Source organism: Bison bison, unplaced genomic scaffold (assembly GCF_000754665.1).
Source record: "Bison bison bison isolate TAMUID 2011002044 unplaced genomic scaffold, Bison_UMD1.0 scf7180017862278, whole genome shotgun sequence".
In the NCBI taxonomy this organism is placed as follows: domain Eukaryota; kingdom Metazoa; phylum Chordata; class Mammalia; order Artiodactyla; family Bovidae; genus Bison; species Bison bison.
In genome coordinates this window covers 480831-500837 of record NW_011492850.1, presented here as the reverse complement: position 1 = coordinate 500837, position 20007 = coordinate 480831, and the positions used below count along the sequence as shown (strand labels likewise).

The window sequence follows — 20007 nt, the reverse complement described above, 5'->3', positions numbered from 1 at the left end:
AAAAAAATACTGAACTGAAAGTCTGAAGATAAGGGTCAAGTTCTAACCTCACTGCTTATAAGCCATTTAATACTTGGTAATTATAAGCTCTAAAGTAGCTTCCTCATCTGTAAAATAAGTCTGGCTGCACCTGCCCAGCCTGTCTTTCAAGGTTGTTATAAGTGCCACATCGTAAGTATAACACAATATAAATATAAAAAGCTATCTGAATATGGAGTGGCATTATTACTAACTAAACTTGACAATTCTTCAAATTGTTCATCCTCCTTTCCACACTTATAGCACTGCTTCCTTCCTCTTGATTTTTCCCTTTTATTAAAAATGAAAATACCACATCAAACTTTACCCTAATTGCCCATAGCATGTTCCCCTATACAATTTATGAGTGAGTGAAGTCATTTAGTCGTGTCTGATTCTTTGTGACCCCATTGACTGTAGCCTCTCTGTCCACGGGATTTTCCAGGCAAGAATACTGGAGTGGGTTGCCATATCCTTCTCCAAGAGATCTTCCCGACTGAGAGATTGAACCTGGGTCTCCCGCATCATAGGCAGATGCTTTACCATCTGAGCCACCAGGGAAGTCCTATATAATTTATACATTGGGCTTTTTTCTTTTTTTATTTATTTATTTTTTTACTTTACAATATTGTATTGGTTTTGTCATATATCAACATGCATCCGACACGGGTGTACATGTGTTCTCTTTCCTTCCTACCAAATCTCTTAACTATTAAAATGGAAGACTATCAGCTTTAAGACAAGAGAGGAAGTTTACAGAACATTCCCTTATTTGAAATACATATAACTAAGTATTTGGCCTCTTCAGAATGTCCCTTAAGTTTCTCTCTTTTACTACTCAAAACACATATTGGGTCTTATATTGGCACCGGTATAGTTAAATAAAAGAACGAGTTCCTGCTTTCAGGACACTGCAGTCTGGTGAGTGGGCAGACATCAATCACGCCTTGCTTTCTTCATTCCTTTGCACAAGCTACTGTGGCGTTCTACATCTGCTCTGTTACACTGGAACACAGCTGGTTTCTCTGAATACAGTCGCAGTCATGTGCATGAGTATGAACCAAGTAACCAAAAAAATTACCCAGAGACCAAAGGAAATCACTTTGTAGAAGATGGAGATAATTGAACGCTTGACTGAAGAGAATTCTATTTCTCCAGTATTTGGTAAGAAGTCCATGCAAGCAGATGAGTCATTAAGTAAGCTTGAGAAAGACTATGAAAACATTTATAGACTCAGATTTTTAAAAAATTAATCATATTACTCAAATATCTTCTGGGCTTCCCAGGTGCTGTTAGTGGTAAAGTATCCGCCTGCCAGTGCAGGAGACATAAGAGACGAGGGTTTGATCCCTGGGTTGGAAAGATCACCTGGAGAAGGAAATGGCAACCCACTCCAGTGTTCCCGCCCAGAAAGTCCCATGGACAGAGAAGCCTCGCAGGTTACAGTCAACAGGGTCACAAAGAGTCAGACATGAATGAAGTGACTTAGCATGCACTCATATATCTGTTTAATCATATGACAATCTTACAAATGGATGGAGTCAATAAATGCTGAACTGCTTAAGCCCACCCAATATTATGATAAAGTGAGAGCAAATCTATAGATCCACAAAGTACAGTCCCTGAACAACAACTGCAGTCTCTGTTTCTAGTCTAGTGCTCTTAAATGGAAACATTCTTTGGAAAAGTTAGATACTTTCAGAATGTGGGAGAGAAATAAAGGGTCCTGGCCCACCACTGTTAGAAACCCCTGTGGTTTGGTGGTGTCCTAGAACTGATACTGGCCATTCCAACTTGATCTCCCTGGTGACCAAGACTAAATATGGCTGGATAAGGTGTCAAAGAGGTGATGAAGCCTTTGTAGCCAAACTATTTGAATTTATATTAGCCAGTGTTACAATGAACAGAATTCACCAACCACAGACAAATTAAGAAAGCTGAAACATTTCAACATAACATATAAGAAATAAGATGTTTTCTTTTCATCACTATTTTTGAGATAGTTCTTACCTGTCACTATGTAGTTATTTAGGCAGAAAGGCAAATAGATGAAAGAGTTAACTCATGGTTGAAGCATGGCCTCTGGGTTAAACTGCCTAGATTCAATTCTCACACTTTCCATGCAGTAGAAGAGTGAACATGGGCAAGATATTATATATGCTTAATACTTAAACTTTCTTTCCTCTCTTGACTAATTAACAGGACCTACCTGAAAGGTTGTTTTAATGATTAAATGAGTTAGACAGAAAAAAAAAAAAAAAACAATTTAACAAACTGTGCTGGAACAACTGAATATCTAGATGCAAAAGAATAAAGTTGGATTCCTTCCTCATCCCATAAACAAAAATGAACTCAAAAATGTATGAGTTAAAATGATAAGATTCTTAGGATAAAACATAGGAGGAAATCTTTGAGACCTGGGCTAGATAGAGATGTCTTACACATGACCAAAAGCAAGTCACAAAAGAAAAAACTGACAGTTTGGAATTAATCAAAATTAAAACCACCTGGGTTTCAAAGAAACCCAATCAAGAAAGTAAAAAGACAGTTCACAGAAAGGGAGATAATATTTGCAAATCATATATCTAGGAGATACAAAGAACTCTTACAACAATATTAAAATACAATATCCATAATAATACAAATAATCCAGTTATAAAATGGGTAAAGGCGCTAAATAGACATTTCTCCAAGGAAGATACACAAAAGGCCAGTAAGCACATGAAATGATGCTCAGCATCAGCCATCAGGAAAATGCAAATCATGACCACAATAAGCTATCACTTCACACCCACTAGAATGGCTATAATTTAAAAGACAGATAGCAACAAGTGCTGGTGAGGTAATGGAGAAATTGGAAATCCTTATACACTGCTGGTTGGAAGGTATTAATAAAATAATGCAGCCACTATGGGCTATAGTCTGGCAGTCCCGAAAAGATTAAATAGGGTTACCATACCACCCAGCAATTCCTCTCATAAGTAAAACCAAAAAGAAATGGAAAATATATGCCCATTCAAAGACTTGTACAAGAATGTTCAGAGCAACATTATTCTTAATTGTCAAAAAAAAAAAGCAGAAGCAGCCCAAATGTCTATTTCGTGATGAACAGATAAATACAAAGTGGTAAATCCATATAATGGAATATAATGCATACACAAGAAGCATACTATGTGTTCCCATTTATATGAAATGTCCAGAATAGACAGCTCTATAGAGAGAGTAGATGAGTAATTGCCTAGTGCTGGGAGGGAGTTGGGGCGGGGGGCAGGGGAGGGGAGTGGGGAGGTTAGGGAGTGACTGCTAATGGGAACAAAGTTTCTTTTGAAGTCATATAAAAATGAGCTAAAATTTTTTGTGGTAATGGTTACATATATCTGTAAATATACTCAAAACCACTGAACAGTGTGCTTTAAAAGAAAATTATATGGTATGTAAATTGTATCTCAATAAAACTGTTATATTTGAAGGAAAAGCACTTAAAACAATGCCTGATGCACTGTGTTTATTATATGTTAGTGGGATCAAAGCATCTCTTAGAGATTATCTACTCTAATCCTTTTATGTTACAGATGAAGAAGGGGCACACGGCTGACTTACTGTACATGGCTAGGAGGCAGGAGCCAGTCCTAAACCAGAAACTTTACCTAGATTTGGTCAGTATGGTCTCTGGGACCCCAAAGTTCTCTTCCAAAAATCTGAAAAACTGACGTTGGGTCAAAAGTTCCCATATCTGAGAAAACTCTAGCCAAATTAGTTCTCCTCGAAAATTAAGACAGGATTTATGCTTTAAAAATAGAGATACAGGGCTCTTTTTGGAAATAACCAGCAAATTCTTATAAAAAGTCTACGCAAAGTAGGGGTAAGGGGGTGCAGAGGATGGATGTGGCTTCAATGAATAAGTTACAGTGCAATCACTTCTTTAAAATGTTTTAAGGTTTTAAGGGAAAGGGAAGCAGACAAGTCTCCAGACCTGTGGGTGGGATGGGTGTAGCTGACTTATGGAAAGGCTCACATGACTGTACTAAAAGGAGTTTGCTGCTCGAAGCCAACTCACATCCTTAAAAGGCCAAAAAGAAAGAAATTAAACTCAGAAGGAACATTTTTAAGACTGTGCTGTAATAAAACCATGGGCCACGTAACTGATAAACGATGACAGGGAGGGTGGGGAGCAGAAAAGTGTCTTTTGAACTTGTCATCCCACACAGATACCAGCATCTCTCAAGAGAGCTTCCATATCTTTTCATTTTTATTCCCTAGGAGGTGTGATGGTGGAAAGACTTGGTGCAGAGGCTCAAAGAGGAGAGCAGAAAGGGGAAGCTGAGATGACACAACTGGGATCCTCCCAGGCCAGGCTGAAGGTCCTCAGGAAGAGCTTCCATGCACAGGGATAAGAGAGTGAAGAAAACCCAGGGATACCTGGAACTGGACAAAGGCACCAAAGGTAAACAGCTACAGGCTACCTTCTCTCCCTGCCCTCTGGAAAGAAGCCTGTTAAAAGAGCAAATTGGTCCCAATTCCATCCCACTGGTTTCCTTGGCACACTTCATCCATCCTCTGAATGGGCCCCAGTGAGCTCACTGACCCCATGGGTGGCCCATGAATTTTAGCCCCACCACCCACCCAGGCTGCTGTTCCTACCCATCTCCCTCTGTATCTCCCAAATGAGCTCTACTTTCCTAACTTTACCTCCTAAGAAGTCAGAGAAATGAGTAAAGGGATTCAAAAGAAATAACTTCCAAACTTTTTTTAAATTGCAGAATATAGGAATGCTCTTCTGTATCACATCCAATTCATTCATTTGTCAAATATTCACTGAGTCTCAATTTGTGCCAGGCACGAGGTTGGATACTGGGGGCGGGGGGCGGGGGGCAGGTAATTAAGATGAGAGTGTCTACCGGAAAGGAAGAACAGGTAGTTTAATAAGTGTTGTGCTAGAAGTACATAGGTTGCGAAAGATCTTGAGAGAGTCTCTAGTCCCCCCGGGGGTGGGGAATACAGAAGGCATTTCAGTGAAATAGATGCCTTTGGCACATCACAAGGAATAAATTCTAAACAAAAAGGCAGGGTGGGAGGGGGAAGTAAGTGATAGAAGGCTGAAGAGATAGCAGGGGCAAAACTGTCAAGCATGGGAGGACAGGAAAAACATGAAGGAACATCAAGAAAAACTGGACTCAGGGCCCAAACTAAAGGGGCTAAAAGAATGCGCCCTGCAAAATGGTATGATAATTTCTGCATCTGCTCCAGAGAAATCTGCCAGAATATGATTAGTATAATACCCCAGAGAACGTCACATGCCTTGTGCATATGAGAATGCAAGGGGGAATTATTTCTAAGAGTTTTTAAGCTCAGCAACTGCAGAGCAGACACAAAAGCCACAGAATGTGGCTAAGCTTTATTTTAATGATATAGGGATATTACATATAATCAAGCCTGTAAAGTACAGGGGTGATTTACAAAGGATAAACCTTCTTTGTTTGGAGAGAACAGATTGGGCAGCTTTTTATGAAGTTTAAAAATCATAAAGGAATAAGGAGGTACAGGAGAGAAAGAAAAAGGGAAAGTCCATCAGGGATTGTCCAGTCCAACTGTGAACTCGCAGGCAAAGCCAGGAGATGCAAACAGCACACTGCTACTTCTTAATATATCCACAGGCATACAACCAGCTTAACTTATAAACCCCAAAACATTGGGAGTCAGTGATTCAAGAATGTATCTTCTATTTTGTTCTTTAGCTAAAATTATTCTAGCTGAGTACTCCTCCTTACAGTTTCTGCTAAAATCTTTACCTAACAGTAGTTTATGAAAGATCTGGGTTATTAACAGTTGCTGAATCAAGGAGAAGATGAAATACAGTTCCTTGATTTCATTCTATCAACTCCCTCTTGAATATATTCCTTTTTTCTTCCCTCTATTGAGAAACATTTCTTTCTTTATTACTCAGGATGAGTCATATTTACAGTTTTAATTCCCCCCATCAATCTTAATACTAAAATCATCTCAGTAACTATAGTGCCCTTTGCAGGAAAAGAACTATGTTATAACCATTCAAATATAATCACTAACTTATGTGGGGTTCACTGAGTTTTAGAGTTGAAAAGAACTCCAATTCTTTTTACTCAGTACTAGTGTAAACCAGTACAGAAGGAGAAGCTAGACTAAGTCTAGCAGGTATGTTACCAGGAAGAAAATAAGAAAACCAAAATTGTGCTCTCAGTACTACCATCCTATACTAACCTTGGCCTGTAAAGTCAGAAGGTGTGTGCCTAGTATATACCTGTCACAGTTTCCAGGTGCTTGGGATACATCACCAAACAAAAACAGAGATCCTAGCTTTTACTCTGGAGAGGAGAAGAGGCAGAAAAATTTGGAAAGACAGACAATAAACAATAGACATAATGAGCTAAATTATATAGTGAAAATTATACAGTAAGATGATGACAAGCGTTACCAAAAAAGAAAAGAAAAGGTAGACCAAGGCCAGAGATGAAGGCGGAAGGGAAAGGTTACAATCTGAAATAGGGCGATCAGGGCAAGCTTCAGTTAAAACTGACAAGATTTGAAATGTGGTGGGAAGCAGCCATCTGAGAACTGCAGAACCTGGACAAAAGTGACTTTACCTGTCACTGGCTTGGTTTCCCCATCTTTAGAATGGAAATAATGATTCTCTTCAAATAAGGGTGCTGTTTACATTGAGATAGTGATTGCTATTTTAAGTAACATTTTAGTCTCTTGACTAGTGTTGGGGGCAATGCAGGAGGGACGGGAGAATAGTATTGCATTATAAAAAGGACTCTGTAAAAGAAAATCATCTCCAGGCATTATTTCTCTATGTGGAAATAAAGTTAATACTTTGCAAACTCCACCTGGGACATAAAAACAATGAGCATAAAATCTTACACATTGTATAAATATATATTTATTCACAGTGTTATTGCATCATCTATTGTTTTTAATTCTTTTTTAATTTCCTTCTATATATTGTCCAAGCTGACATCATCTGTTTCAGATCATGAGACCCTGAAAGGCAACAACTAGCCTACTTTACTATTTTTAGATATCTGCATGATGCCATACACAGCCTGTAGGCATGTGCTCAGTCACTCAGTCATATCCGACTCTTTGCAACCCCACAGACTATAGCCCACTAGGCTCCCCTGTCCATGGAATTTTCTAGGCAAGAATGCTGGAGCAGGTTGCCATTTCCTACTCTAGGGGATCAAACCTGCATCTCTTGCGTCTTCTTCATCGGCAGGCAAATTCTATACTACTGGGCTACCTGGGAAGCCCATACACAGGCTGGTGTATAACAAATACTATCGATCATAATTAAAAGTATCTCCTTTTTATTTTAACATGAACCTCCTTTTTTTAACCCACACATCCCTAAACATTTAACAAAAAGTCTTAGACATTTCAAAGCACCTTCAGGGGCAGACAAGAAGTTAACATTTGGAAATAACCTGCCTGGATTTCAGGACTCGGCCTAACCACATGCCATCTGTACAACTTTGGGTAAATTGCTTCACATCTCAAAACTTGAGTTGTTTCACCTGGGAAAACTTGAACAATAATACCTGTCTCCAAGGATTTTGTGTAATAGAGCTAATGGCTGCAGAAGTACCTGGCACAGCGCCTGACTTATAAAAGGCATTAAATAAATGTTAGTTTGCTCTTTGCCAAATCTTCTGCCCCCAGCCTTGCACCCTGATCCCAATCCCAAACACACACACATACACACACTTCATCAGTATATTAAAGAAAAAAAAAAAAAAAAAGCCTTGCTTTAAACTATAAGTGGAGTGTAAGAGACAGCCAAGACGTCCTTACTCCATCCCACCAGCCCTGGCAGCCTCTAGCTGTGGAATCCCTGGTTATTTCCTTTCTCAAGGAGGAGATACTATTCTGGTTTGACAGATCCTTTCCTGGACACACTCTCAGAATTCCCTAAGGTTCTTATCGTGGCTGATGGATAACAATGCAGAGGCTATGGGAGTGAATAATCACTCGCTCCCAGCTAAAAACTTCCTTTATTGACTTCTCTAACTTCCCGTTAGTACTTTGCTGCCAAATCAACCTCCTGTCCTAGGCAACTATTAAAACTAATTTTCTTGAAACTAAAAGACATGTTTAGTGGTCAGCAATAAATTGCACTAACCTCAATTACTAGCCACTTAGGCTATTAGAATGCCAGACTATTAGAATATTCACAAAATTAAATTGTTTACATTTCTGTTTCCTTCTTTTAACCCTTAAAATGCAAACAAAAGCAGGAATGAAGAAAGACACCTTTTAGTTATTCCTTCTAAAAGATAATGTGGATGACAGTAATATTAGGTAAATAAATACTTAGTGTATAAAATGACAGCAGTATCTATTCTTCACCGAAAGAGAAACTGAAAGCAAGGCAATTAAGCAGCTTGTTTTCACGGCTTCTGGTTAAGTGGTATCTCTTCCTATTACGTGGCAGTGTCTTGTATTGCGTATTCCAAGTACATAGGATGGTGCCTAGAACATAGTGGGCAGCCAAAAAATTTTAACTGAATGAAATGAATAAATTGCCATTTGCTTTTATCCTGAAGACCAACGTATGACCTTTAATCCCCAAAAGAGAAAACACACGATCCCATTACATGTGACCCATATCCACAACACCAGAATCTAAGATTCCTACTTCAAAAGAGTAGCTGGAACAGCTTTTTGAGGCAATTCTGCTTACTCAGCACGTTATTCCCTCCCTACGGTTTTTCCTTCTTTTGTTTTTGCACTAAGGATATTTGTATAAAAACAGAATCTTTGTTGCTTAGTAATTCATCTGTTCCAGCCACTTGTGCTCTGTTCTCAGTCAAAATTCTCAGTTTTCGGCCTCCTCATCAGTTTTATAGGGAGTTTAGTGAACTGGCCAGCCTCGCTCCTTTTTCCATCCTACGGAACAACGGGCCCCAAGTTCCCACACATTACTCCTCTTTTGCTTCTATCTTGGGTTATGTGTCGTTGTGCCAAACATCATCTATCAGCAGTCATCAAAAACTGCTCACTCGTTAACAGAGCACCACCACCACGCCAGCTGCAAAAGTCTCCAGCTTCAAGTCTGGGTAGGGTTACCCCAAAGTTAGAGAGGGTTCTAAAGACCAGAATTTCAAAGAAAATTATAAAAGAGTAGGGGGGTGCAATCAAGTAACTAGTAAAATAATCCATTATTCCATCAGAGGTAAAAGCATATAAGAAAGTTGATTATCTAGTATTACTATCAATTCAGTTTGAAGCATTTTATTAATCACACATTAAATTTTTCAATGTCTAATTCTCCTTATGTTCCTTTCCATTCTATAGACTTATCAATCTTTTCCCAGAGCTCTGTTTCTCTTATTTCTCACTGTTCCTCCAAAAAGGACAATAAACAATTTCCAAGTCACTCATCATCATAAACTCTGACATGTTAAATTACCCCCTGCTCAGTTTATGGACCACACTGGGCCCATAAAACTCCTCTCTCACCAGCAAACCACCCCACACAACATTCTCACTTCCCCTTTTCCCTGCTGGGAAGGATACTTCCTCAAGGAACACTGAACCACACCCCATCCCCTTCCTTCCTGCTGGATGTGCATCCCCCAAGCCAGGACACTAGGGGGACTCCTTACCTGGAAGGCAACTGCACTCAAAGGTAAAGTCACCGGTCTGCCGGCAGGTACCTCCGTTGACACAGGGGGAGGGTGCGCAGGGCACATAGGGACTGTCGCAGTGCTGGCCTGTGAAGCCCTGGGGGCACTGGCACTGATAGGAGCCCGGGAGGTTGAGGCAGGTGCCACCGTGCTGGCACTGTCCTGGAATGTCACACTCATTGACATCAGTCTCACATTTCTGCCCTGTGAAGCCTGCAAGGCATGTGCAGGAGAACTGGTTGGCCATAGTGGTACAGGTACTTCCGTTTGCACAGGGGTGGGACAGGCAGGCATCAGTCCACTGGCACAGTTTACCTACAGGAAAGATAACAGAAGTAAGAAACTGACCACAGAAATGGGTGTCAGCCCATCCCACCCCACATCTCCCACCCAACAGGTGACGTAAGGAAGCCATTGCGTGGAGAATCCCTAAGTTCTCTGAACTGTACAGGAAGCCCGTATCAGAGCCTCCCCAAGTTCATCTGACAGGAGCACTCTCCAGGGCCCTTAGCTGAGACACAAAGACTCAGTGGAGCACAGGAGTGACTGTAGGTAAATCGCAGGAAGCCTACAAGAATCCCTGCAGCACAGAAGGGTCTGGATCCACCTAGCGTCTCACACCTCTTTGTTTCTGCCTAAGATACTCCTCTGTTTGGAAGGCTGTCTTCCATGTTGTTCACCCAGTGGGCTGCACTGTCTTGATAATTCTACTCATAAGTCCCCACTGCCATAAAGTCATCCTTAATGCTCCACCCAGGTACCCAAGCCCCCAACTCCTCTCTTTCCCTCACATACACACCTGTACACATGCAAACACATACCCCAAGTTTGCTGTTTTCTTTTATTATGTCACCTGTCACACTAGCAGGGCTCCGATCCCTAGAGTAGGCTCCCAAATCATGTCTTTTGAATGAAAATAAAATGTACTGATATTTTCCACAATACACTGTGACTAAACAGACCTCTTAGATGATAAAAACAAGTCAATATGACTTCTGCTTCCCTTAAACACAACACACATGCACATGTATTCCGGGAAACATCTTGTTAATTGTGGTCTTGACAAAAATAGTGCTGGATGTGTTTGAAGAAGATGAAGAATCTCTGGCTTCTTAAACATGAAAAAAACTAGAAGCTGTCATAAGAATAAAGATCTAGAAAGGCAATTCTTGTGGACTCTCTCAGGTAGGAAAGCGCTAGAAAGAATCAGGAAGACAGTGTTCAATCTCAAGGAATCAAAACAGATTCTCTGAGGTAGAGAGAGAGAGAGGGAAAAAAACTACTTCTATGCTACTAGTAAATTCAGTATTCACGTGGCTTTCTATTTTCATGAGTTCGAGTTTTTTCAAAACTGAAGATCTGAGAATCTCCTGAATGTGTTAATACTCCAATTGGTTGTCTAGGTAAACATTCAAATCTTTGACCCCACCTCCACATAGAAAAGCAAGTAAGAGCCATGACAGATTCTCTAAAAGGGAGAGAGAGGTGACACATGAGTACACAAAAGTACTCTCTGTCTACCAGGAATATCAAATCAAAGGGAAAAGGGGAAAAAAAAATCTAGGTACAGCATGTATACCTCAGGGAAGACAGAGTGAAGGCACCTTCATTTTTCTCCCTATTTTCCTTCATTCTACTGAGAGTACTTACCTACAGTGGAGAACAGATAAAAATGGTTACTTCTGCCAACAGTGTATTTCAGAGTATTTGCCTACAACTGAAACAAGAAGGTTGCTGACCTTGGTTTCCCATATACGTTTTGTACAAGCACTAACCTTCTGCCTCTGTTTTTTTCATCTATGAGTGAGGTGAGCTCATAAGGTCTGATGAGGTAGGGTAGTGAGCTATCCCAAAACTAAAAGGGTGAGCTTGACCTGTGGTGGTTCCTAAAGTGGTAGATGAAAGTGGCAGATGTATAAAGATGATTAGCACCCTGAGGACTACCAAGAAGAGATCTTTTTAATAGCAAGGAATCCACTTTAATTTAAGGGTTATTTCAGAGTAACGTTTTCATTATGAAGAAGGTATCACTGCCGTTTACACTAGTCGGGATTAAAATGTTTTAAGTGGATATGCCCTCCCTTGCCTTGTGGAGCAAAACAACTTGAAACTGACAATCAGGAAAAATTATTCTCTCAACCACCAAATCTCTTCAGTGACTCACAGTATCAATGCTGTCACAGTCATGATGGAGATATAACTGTAACACCTTTTAATCAAAAACCAATAGAACAAGCATTCCAAACTGAATGAATCAGTCTAGTTTTCTAAGTGTGTTTTTCATTTTCTAATTAGATTTACAGAATTGTTGATATACTGGAGGACAAAACAGTGAATAGTTCTCCTTTTCAGAACTAAGTTAATAAACACTTATGGTTCATTTTGAATAAAGCTCAGACCCACCTTTGAAGAGCTCATAATACAGTCAGATGAGAAACATGTCAAAATTGATTACAACAAACTATGACACATAAAATAATAGAACACAGAGACTAACTGTGTAAAGGAATCATGAGAGGGTCACTGAGAGGTTACAATAACATTAGGCAATTTCCAAATGTAGAAAAGGGCATTCCAGCAAAGGAGTATGCAATAGCATGGAGGCACAGGAAGTGTGACATTTTCAGGAAATGATGAGGACGCTGGCGTCACTAAAGCGAGATGCTTGTGGGGAAGTGAGGCTATAAAAAGACGCAAGGCCTAGACTGTGAAGGGCTGTGAAAGCCAAGTAAAAGAGTCTGCAGTTTACTCTGCAGATGACGAAAAGTCACTAGGCATGGTAAGCAGGTGAGTTTGTGAGAAGATTTGCATGTATAACTAAAGATGTGGCGATGTGACAGGTAAACAAGACGGGGAGAAAGTAAAGGTAAGGAAACCAATTAGGAAACGACTGCAGGAGTCCAAGTGAGAAAGGACATGAACGTCAACTACAGAGCAGAAGAGGAAACGGAGGGGAGTAGACAGGTGGGAAGAAACTCAGACTAAAATGCATGCCTGAGTCCAGGTGGGCTACAGACAAATGAGATGGAGTTTCTAGCTTGGGGTATTTGGAGGGCACACTGGTGTCACTATCTATATCAACATGTTGAGTTTCAGGTGCCTGTTGAATTTCCAAGGATAATATGCAATAGATAGTTAGCCTGAATGTCAGTGTCAGTGTGAAGCAAAAAGGATGATCGTGAGAGTCATCAGCAGGGGATGAAGATGATGACAGCTGAAGAAACTGGAGAGAGTGAGACTCCCTGGGGAAAGCTGTCATATGGCTCAAAAGAAGGCTCAAAACAGAGTTCCAAAGAACAAAAATTAAATGCATGAGGACAAGGACAAGGCAATAGAGAAGCAAAAGAAACAATCGGTTTAGAAAACCAGAAAAGCCAGTGCCCTGAATGTCTGGAGAGAGAAGTTTTTAAGGAATAAGTTATCAATAACACTAACAACTTTTCTTCCAGTGACAGGGAATTAATCATAATCCCCAGTCCTGATACATACACTTCAGGCAGTCAACCACTGTGGAGTATCTGACCCTTTTGCTTTCTCTTTCTCCCCTTTCAAAAGGAAGTTAAGGATAGTTGACTGGAACATTCCAGTTCTTTCCATAATGATAAACATGTACGACAGAGGGGGACCCTAAAGAACCAGATGATAGTATCTAAAAGACACCATATAGAAGTACCTGCTGAGAATAGGAAAGTGTGGGCCTGAGTCCCACTTGTTACCTGTAAAACCGACTTGGCAGGTACACTCGTAGGTGTCCCGGCTAAGCACGTGGCAGGTGCCCCCATTCAGGCAGGGGTGAGACACAAAGCAGGGGTGAGTAGTCGAGTGCTGGCAGTCCTCGCCCGTGAAGCCCGGGGCACAGCGGCACGTGGCTTTCCCCAACATAGCCTGGGCCACACACGTCCCACCATTCTGGCAACGGTTCTTCTCACAGGGGTCTCGATGCTGACAATATTCTCCCAAGAAGCCCTCTGGACACCTATATGGAAAAGAGAGGAGTCCATGAAAACATTTGACTTCTTATAAGTCCACAAACTTATAAGATAATGCAATTCATTCAAGAAAATACTAGACTGTGAACTGAGAAACGAAGGCACAACCTATAAGACTGTCTCACTTTAGGCGAAGTGTTTAGAGTACTTAACCACATACTCTCATGTCTTTTTGACCACGATCCTTATTCAGAGGCAAAATACAACCACAGCCTTTTTCATGTAGGCGCAGGCTGGTAGGCTGTAACAGCACTGTTTTGTGCAGCATCGTGGAGACTTGTCTTCAAATTCAGTAACTTTCTCCTTTTGACTAAGTCAACTGATAGAATTAAGACACATATGATGATGCATGGACTGATCCTCTGACCCTCTCAAATTTAAAATCTATAAAATATCAGGTGGCTTCAGTTAAGCACTGAGGAACAATAAGTCTTTCTTATTCCCACTGAAACATCAGTTGGCCCATATCTAGATTTCTGGATCATGTTCAAGGGGTTGAGACTGTGACAAAGGAAAAGGAGGTATAGGAATGGGGAAGAATTCAAGAGACTTTTCAGAAGCTTAAATCTGCAAAGATATTAGTAGCAAGCAGCTTTCCTAACCAAAAAAAGCACAGCATAACATTAAAATAACATTAAAAATATGTAAGGTACCATACAAACACCCAAGTGAAGGGAAAACAAGTCAAGAACAACAGTCTACAACATTTCCCACATATTATGTTGAGAAATCTTTTTATATGCCACCACTGATTCGTAAGATGCACAACCATTCCAAAATGTGTGTAATATTTATAAAAATTTTCTCCAAACACCATTAAAAAAGCATAGAAAGTCGCTATTTTCATAATGAAGAGGTTGTTTAGACAGGATCTCTAGGAAGCGTTTAAAAGGAACAAAAAGTCTTTGATTTTAACTATAAATTTTGCCATTTGGCTGTCGCCCCAGATACTTGGTTCAATCTATTTCTCCATTTGACTTTTTGGAGGATAGAAAACTAACTACAAGGCTGTTCCACCATTACCTTGAAGATAATACATTTAAACAAACTAAATTCTCCCCCTCAAAACCGGCTCCTATTGCATCCTCCGAAGCTCAGTCACTGTGTCTTGACTCTCCCAGCCACTCAGACTTTAAGCCCTGGGGTTCTGTTTCATTCCTTCTTGTCTTTGCCAACCTGTCCACGATGTTTAGTAGCCACTGGTTGACCACATAAGGTCTTTAGAGGTCACAGTTTTGAGGAAAGAAGGAGGACCAGATATTTGGGGACTAAGACACAATGGAAGAGGAAACAGAACTAGTAAGTGGCTTCAGTGGCAGTGATGGAGCTAGTCCCAGCCTTCTCAATCTTTTCTCAGAGCTCTGTATAGTAAGCACAGCAGAACCAGGAGCAGCTAGAGCTCTGAGCATCCTTGTGAACAGGTAAAGCTAGAGAATGAGAGGCAGTGAGGAAAGGGCACAGCACTGAAACCAAAGACTGGCTGAAGTTTCCAATGAGGAGTGTCTACCTCATATCATCAGAAGGCCTATCTGGAGTCCTGGTGGTATGACCTTGAATAAATTACTTAACTTCACTATCAGCTCTTTCACATTTTAAATAGTTAATAAAGCTACCTCCATCATGAGGCTCTTGTAGGAATTGAACAAAGTATGTGAAAAACTTTATAAATATTTTTTAAAGTTTTGCAAATGAAAAACATTTTTTTCTCTCTTTGCACTTACTGAGGAAAATATAATGCTTTATTCAAATCACAGCTTGATTTTATAATAGAATAGGTTATTTTCTAATTATTTTTTAAGTAAAGCACCAAAAATTGCCAATGTAGTATAGCTAAAATTAACCATATTATTAAAAGCATTTGCAACTTGTTTGAGAAATCTGTTATGGATGGTGTTAAAACTGCAACACAATTCTCATTCACAGTAACAGTCCTCTGGGCATTACGCTTGGCTGACAACTTCTGATTCTCCCATATGGGAATTATTTGCCTTATAAATAATGACAAACTTTTAAGCCTGGGTGGGCTTTGCCCAGGCTTTGCTACCATCATCACCACCTCTCCAACACTATCATGTGGCATCTGCTCAGAGAACACAAATTCACTTAAACATTAGCTTCATAAACATAATGAAAGCGTAAGGTTCCCAGGAAAACAAAACTGAAGCAGTATGGAAGATTCTAAAGTAAAGTGAAGTCACTCAGTCATGTCCGACTCTTTGCGACTCCATGGACTGTAGCCTGCCAGGCTCCTCCGTTCATGGGATTTTTCAGGCAAGAATACTGGAGTGGGTTGCCATTTCCTCCTCCAGGGGATCTTCCTGACCCAGGAATCGAACCTGGGTCTCCCACACTGCAGGTAGTCTTTTTACCATCTGAGCCACCAGACAAGATTCTGGAGCCAAACAAAAGTATTCCCAAATTATCTATTACTAAAGTTTAATCTACATTGTTTTTTTCCTACCACTAAAGGAAAAACGTTTCAACTAAGATATGTTTAAGAAACCAGTAAAAATAGAGGTGACAACTACAGCTTGTGAGTCTGCTTTGATCCATTGCTTGTTCTTTTTTATGGCCTGAGAGCTATAAATGACTTTTACATTTTTTAATAGTTGGGGGAAAAATCAAAAGAAAATAATATTTTATGACATTTGAAAAGTATGTGAAATTCAGATTTCAGTGTCCACACATGAACTCTTATTGGAACACAATCCTACTCATTCATACAGGGATTGTCTATGGCTACTTTTGCATTATAATAACAGGGTGGAGTAGTTGTGATGAAATCATATGGCTCCAAAAAGTATTTATATCTGATGCTTAACAGAAAAAGTTTGCCAACTTCTGAATAACAGAATATATGAAGCTTAATTCCACATATTGGAGAAGGAAATGGCAACCCACTCCAGTATTCTTGCCTGGAGAATCCCATGGACAGAGGAGCCTGGTGGGCTGCCATCTGTGGGGTCGCACAGAGTCAGACACAACTGTAGCGACTTAGCAGCAGCAGAATTCTATATATAGCATCTAAAATGCTTATTAATAATGATGATGATGAAGAAGAACATTTTCATATCAGTTTCCACAAAGAATATTACACTCGTTCATTCATGCAACAGTTACTAAGTGCCTATTAAGTATCATGCATTGTTCTAGAGCTAGGAAAATTCTTGAACTCACAGAGTTTAAATTCTAGTAAGAGAAGACAAAAAGCAAAATTAATAAATGAAATCTATAATTTGCTACGTGGAGTTAAGTGCTATGAAAAACAATAAAACAAGAAAGAAGCATAGGAAGGGAATGAATTGGGGATAACAGAGGTAGATAAATAAGGTATTTCAGTTAGAAATAGGGAAAGCAGAGAGAGTCTCACTGAAAGGCACATTTGAGTCAAGAGCTAAATGAGGGAAGAGATAGCTATGGAGGTATCTAGGGAAAGCATGTTAAAGGCAGAGAGAACAGCAAATGCAAAGGCCCTTAAAGAGGGAACAGTCCTAGTATGGTTGAGGAATAGCCAGAAGACCTCTGTGGTTCCACCAAAGGGAGTAAGAAAAAGTAGCAGAAAAGAGATTACAGTTACAAGTAGGCGGCAGATCATGGGGAGACTTTAGGCCACTGCAAAGAAGAGTCAGGGTCTTACTCTAAATGAGATAATACTAAGATAGGATGTACAAATAACTTATTCTCCTGAAATCCAACTTATTTTTATGGGAAACTAGACTCACTGCTGATATAATAATAAAGACTTTCTTATTTAAAATGTTCTAGATAGCTAGACATCAGCCTATTCCTTTACCTTAAAACATGTACAAGTCTCTTTTAATCTACATTTTTCACTAAGCCTCATTTCCCTTTCCAAATACTTCCTTCACAAACAAACTTCTATAACTATAGCCTAATTTCACAGCTATTTTCCCTTTCTTTTCCATCTTATTTGTTCCTTTGCAGTAAAACTTGCATTTTTCTTATTGGCCAGAAAACATGTCCCAAGAGCAATGACTTTTCCCTTGTCAAGTTCAGTGGTCTCAACTGAGATTTCTTCATAAGGAAATTCTTAGAGGAGGCATTGCTGGCTATACCTCCACCACTCTAATTGGTTTACATTTGGCTTCTATGACTCCCTCTGTACTTCAAAGCTGCGCAAATTCTTATTTTAGATTCTGGAATCCTCTTCTTCTTCCTCCCCATAAATTTATGGCCACTTGAAGTTTAAGTCTGGGTTGGACTGCTCCTTCCTCCCTTATGCATTTGTTATTTTGGTGGTTGTTCATTTAGTTTAAAGCAACTACCTTCGTGTACCCAGTGCCAGTTCCATATGGTCAGTTTACTAAAAGTCATCTACTTACCTTAACATATCCTGCCAATACCTGAAACTATACATTTCAAAAGTACAGTCATATTTTCATGAAATTTTAATTTCTCCATTTTTCTAAGGCTTCCATTCACCATCTCAAAAGTTACTTTTGGTTAATCCTTTTACATTATACATAACTTATGACTACGTTCTGAAGTCTTGTTAAACTGAATTCCTATAGTACTTATCATAAATACTGTCTCCTTTCTGATAAAAATTCTGATCAATTAAAAAGCCTCAGGTCAAACACGTTGTTGCTAGCTTTTCCCCTCACTTCCATCTATCACTGTATAATAATAAGAGAACCATGGGATTCAAGACATCCTAATGGAGTTTCTACCCAAAGAGATAATTCTTTCTAAAATATCCCTGAAAGATGATCACAGCCTCTATGTGAATAAAAGCAATTAAGTATGATGTCTAAGAAATAGAATTTAATAAATACTTGAAGTTATTTTCTTTCTACTTTAAAAGTGCAGACACTAGAATTAGATCACCTGGATTTCAATCCCATTTACTCTGAGAGTGATCCTGAGCAAGTTATTAAACCTCCTTGTTGTAAAATAAAGTTAATAACAGTGCCTACCTTTCAGGGTTTAAAATAATTGTAAAGCACTTAGAACAGTTATCTAGTGCATAGTAAATGCCATGCATTTGTTAAGTAAGATAAAATACTGGCTCACTACTTCAACAATAGAACTGCCTTCAGTGTGAGTAGATATTGTCTGGCAGCCTTTCTTTCTGATGTCTTCAAATTCTGCCTTCCTTCCTAGCTATGTATATACCAAGAAGGATAAAATGTAAATCAGTGCAAAAATTTGTAAAGAATGTTCATAGTAGCATTATTTATAATAACAAAAAGTGGAAACAACCCAAACATCCACAGCTGATAAATGGGTAAATAAAATGTGGTATATCCATACAATGAAATATTATTTGCCATAAAAAGGAATGAAAATTTGATACATGCTGTGATATGTATCAAACCCTGAAAATATGCTAAGTGAAAGAAGCTAGACACAAAAGGCCACATATTGTATAATTTCATTTTTGTGAAAGATCAGAATAGGCAAATCTATAGAGATAGAAAGCAGATTAGTGTTACCAGGAGCTGGGAAGAGGGGAACTGGAGAGGGACTGCTGAAGAATAGGGACAGTCTCTGGAAGGTAATGAAAATGTTTTGAAATTATATAATGCTGATAGTTACACTTAACTGTGGATATACTAAAAACCACTGAACTGTATATTTCAAAAGGGTCAATTTAATAGTATATGAATTAGTGTTGGTGGGAATGTAAATTGGTGCAACCATTATGGAAAACAGTATGGAGGTTCCTTAAAAAACTAACAGAGCGATATGATGAGCAATATGATCCCACAATCCTACTCCTTGTCATATATCCAGACAAAACTGTAATTCGAAAAGATATATGTACCTCTGTGCTCATAGCAGCACTATTACAATAGCAAGACATCGAAGCAACCTAAATGTCCACCAACAGATGAATGGATAAAGAAGATGTGGTATATATACAAACATGATGGAATGTTACACATAAAAGAGAATGAAATAATGCCATTTGCAGCAACATAAATGGACCTAGAGATTGTCATACTGAGTGAAGTTTGAGAAAGACAAATACCATATGATATCACTTATATGTGGAATTTATTATGTGATACAAATGAACTTATTTACAAAACAGAAACAGACTCACAGACGTAGAAAACAAATGAAAAGGGAAAGAGAGTTGGGAAAGGATAAATTAAGAGTATAGAGTTCACAGATACAAACTACTATATATAAAAATAGGTAAATAATAGGTCCTACTGTGTAGCACAAGGAACTGTATTCAATATCCTATAACAAACTACAAGGTTATATATATATATATTAATATATATATATAACTGAATCACTTTGCTGTACACCAGAAACTAACACAACATTGTAAATCAACTATATACTTCAATAAAAATTTT

General features: G+C 39.1%; 1 protein-coding gene across 1 annotated transcript in view; it reads right to left on the bottom strand.

Moving 5' to 3' along the window:
- NOTCH2 (notch 2) overlaps positions 1–20007 on the bottom strand; it is a 175669-nt gene that overhangs the window by 82481 nt on the left and 73181 nt on the right. The window contains exons 3-4 of the mRNA XM_010832827.1: positions 13400–13659; positions 9663–9998 (exon numbers count right to left, since the gene is read on the bottom strand). Coding sequence (XP_010831129.1) covers positions 9663–9998; positions 13400–13659 — 596 coding nt within the window. The remainder of the gene's footprint in view (positions 1–9662; positions 9999–13399; positions 13660–20007) is intronic.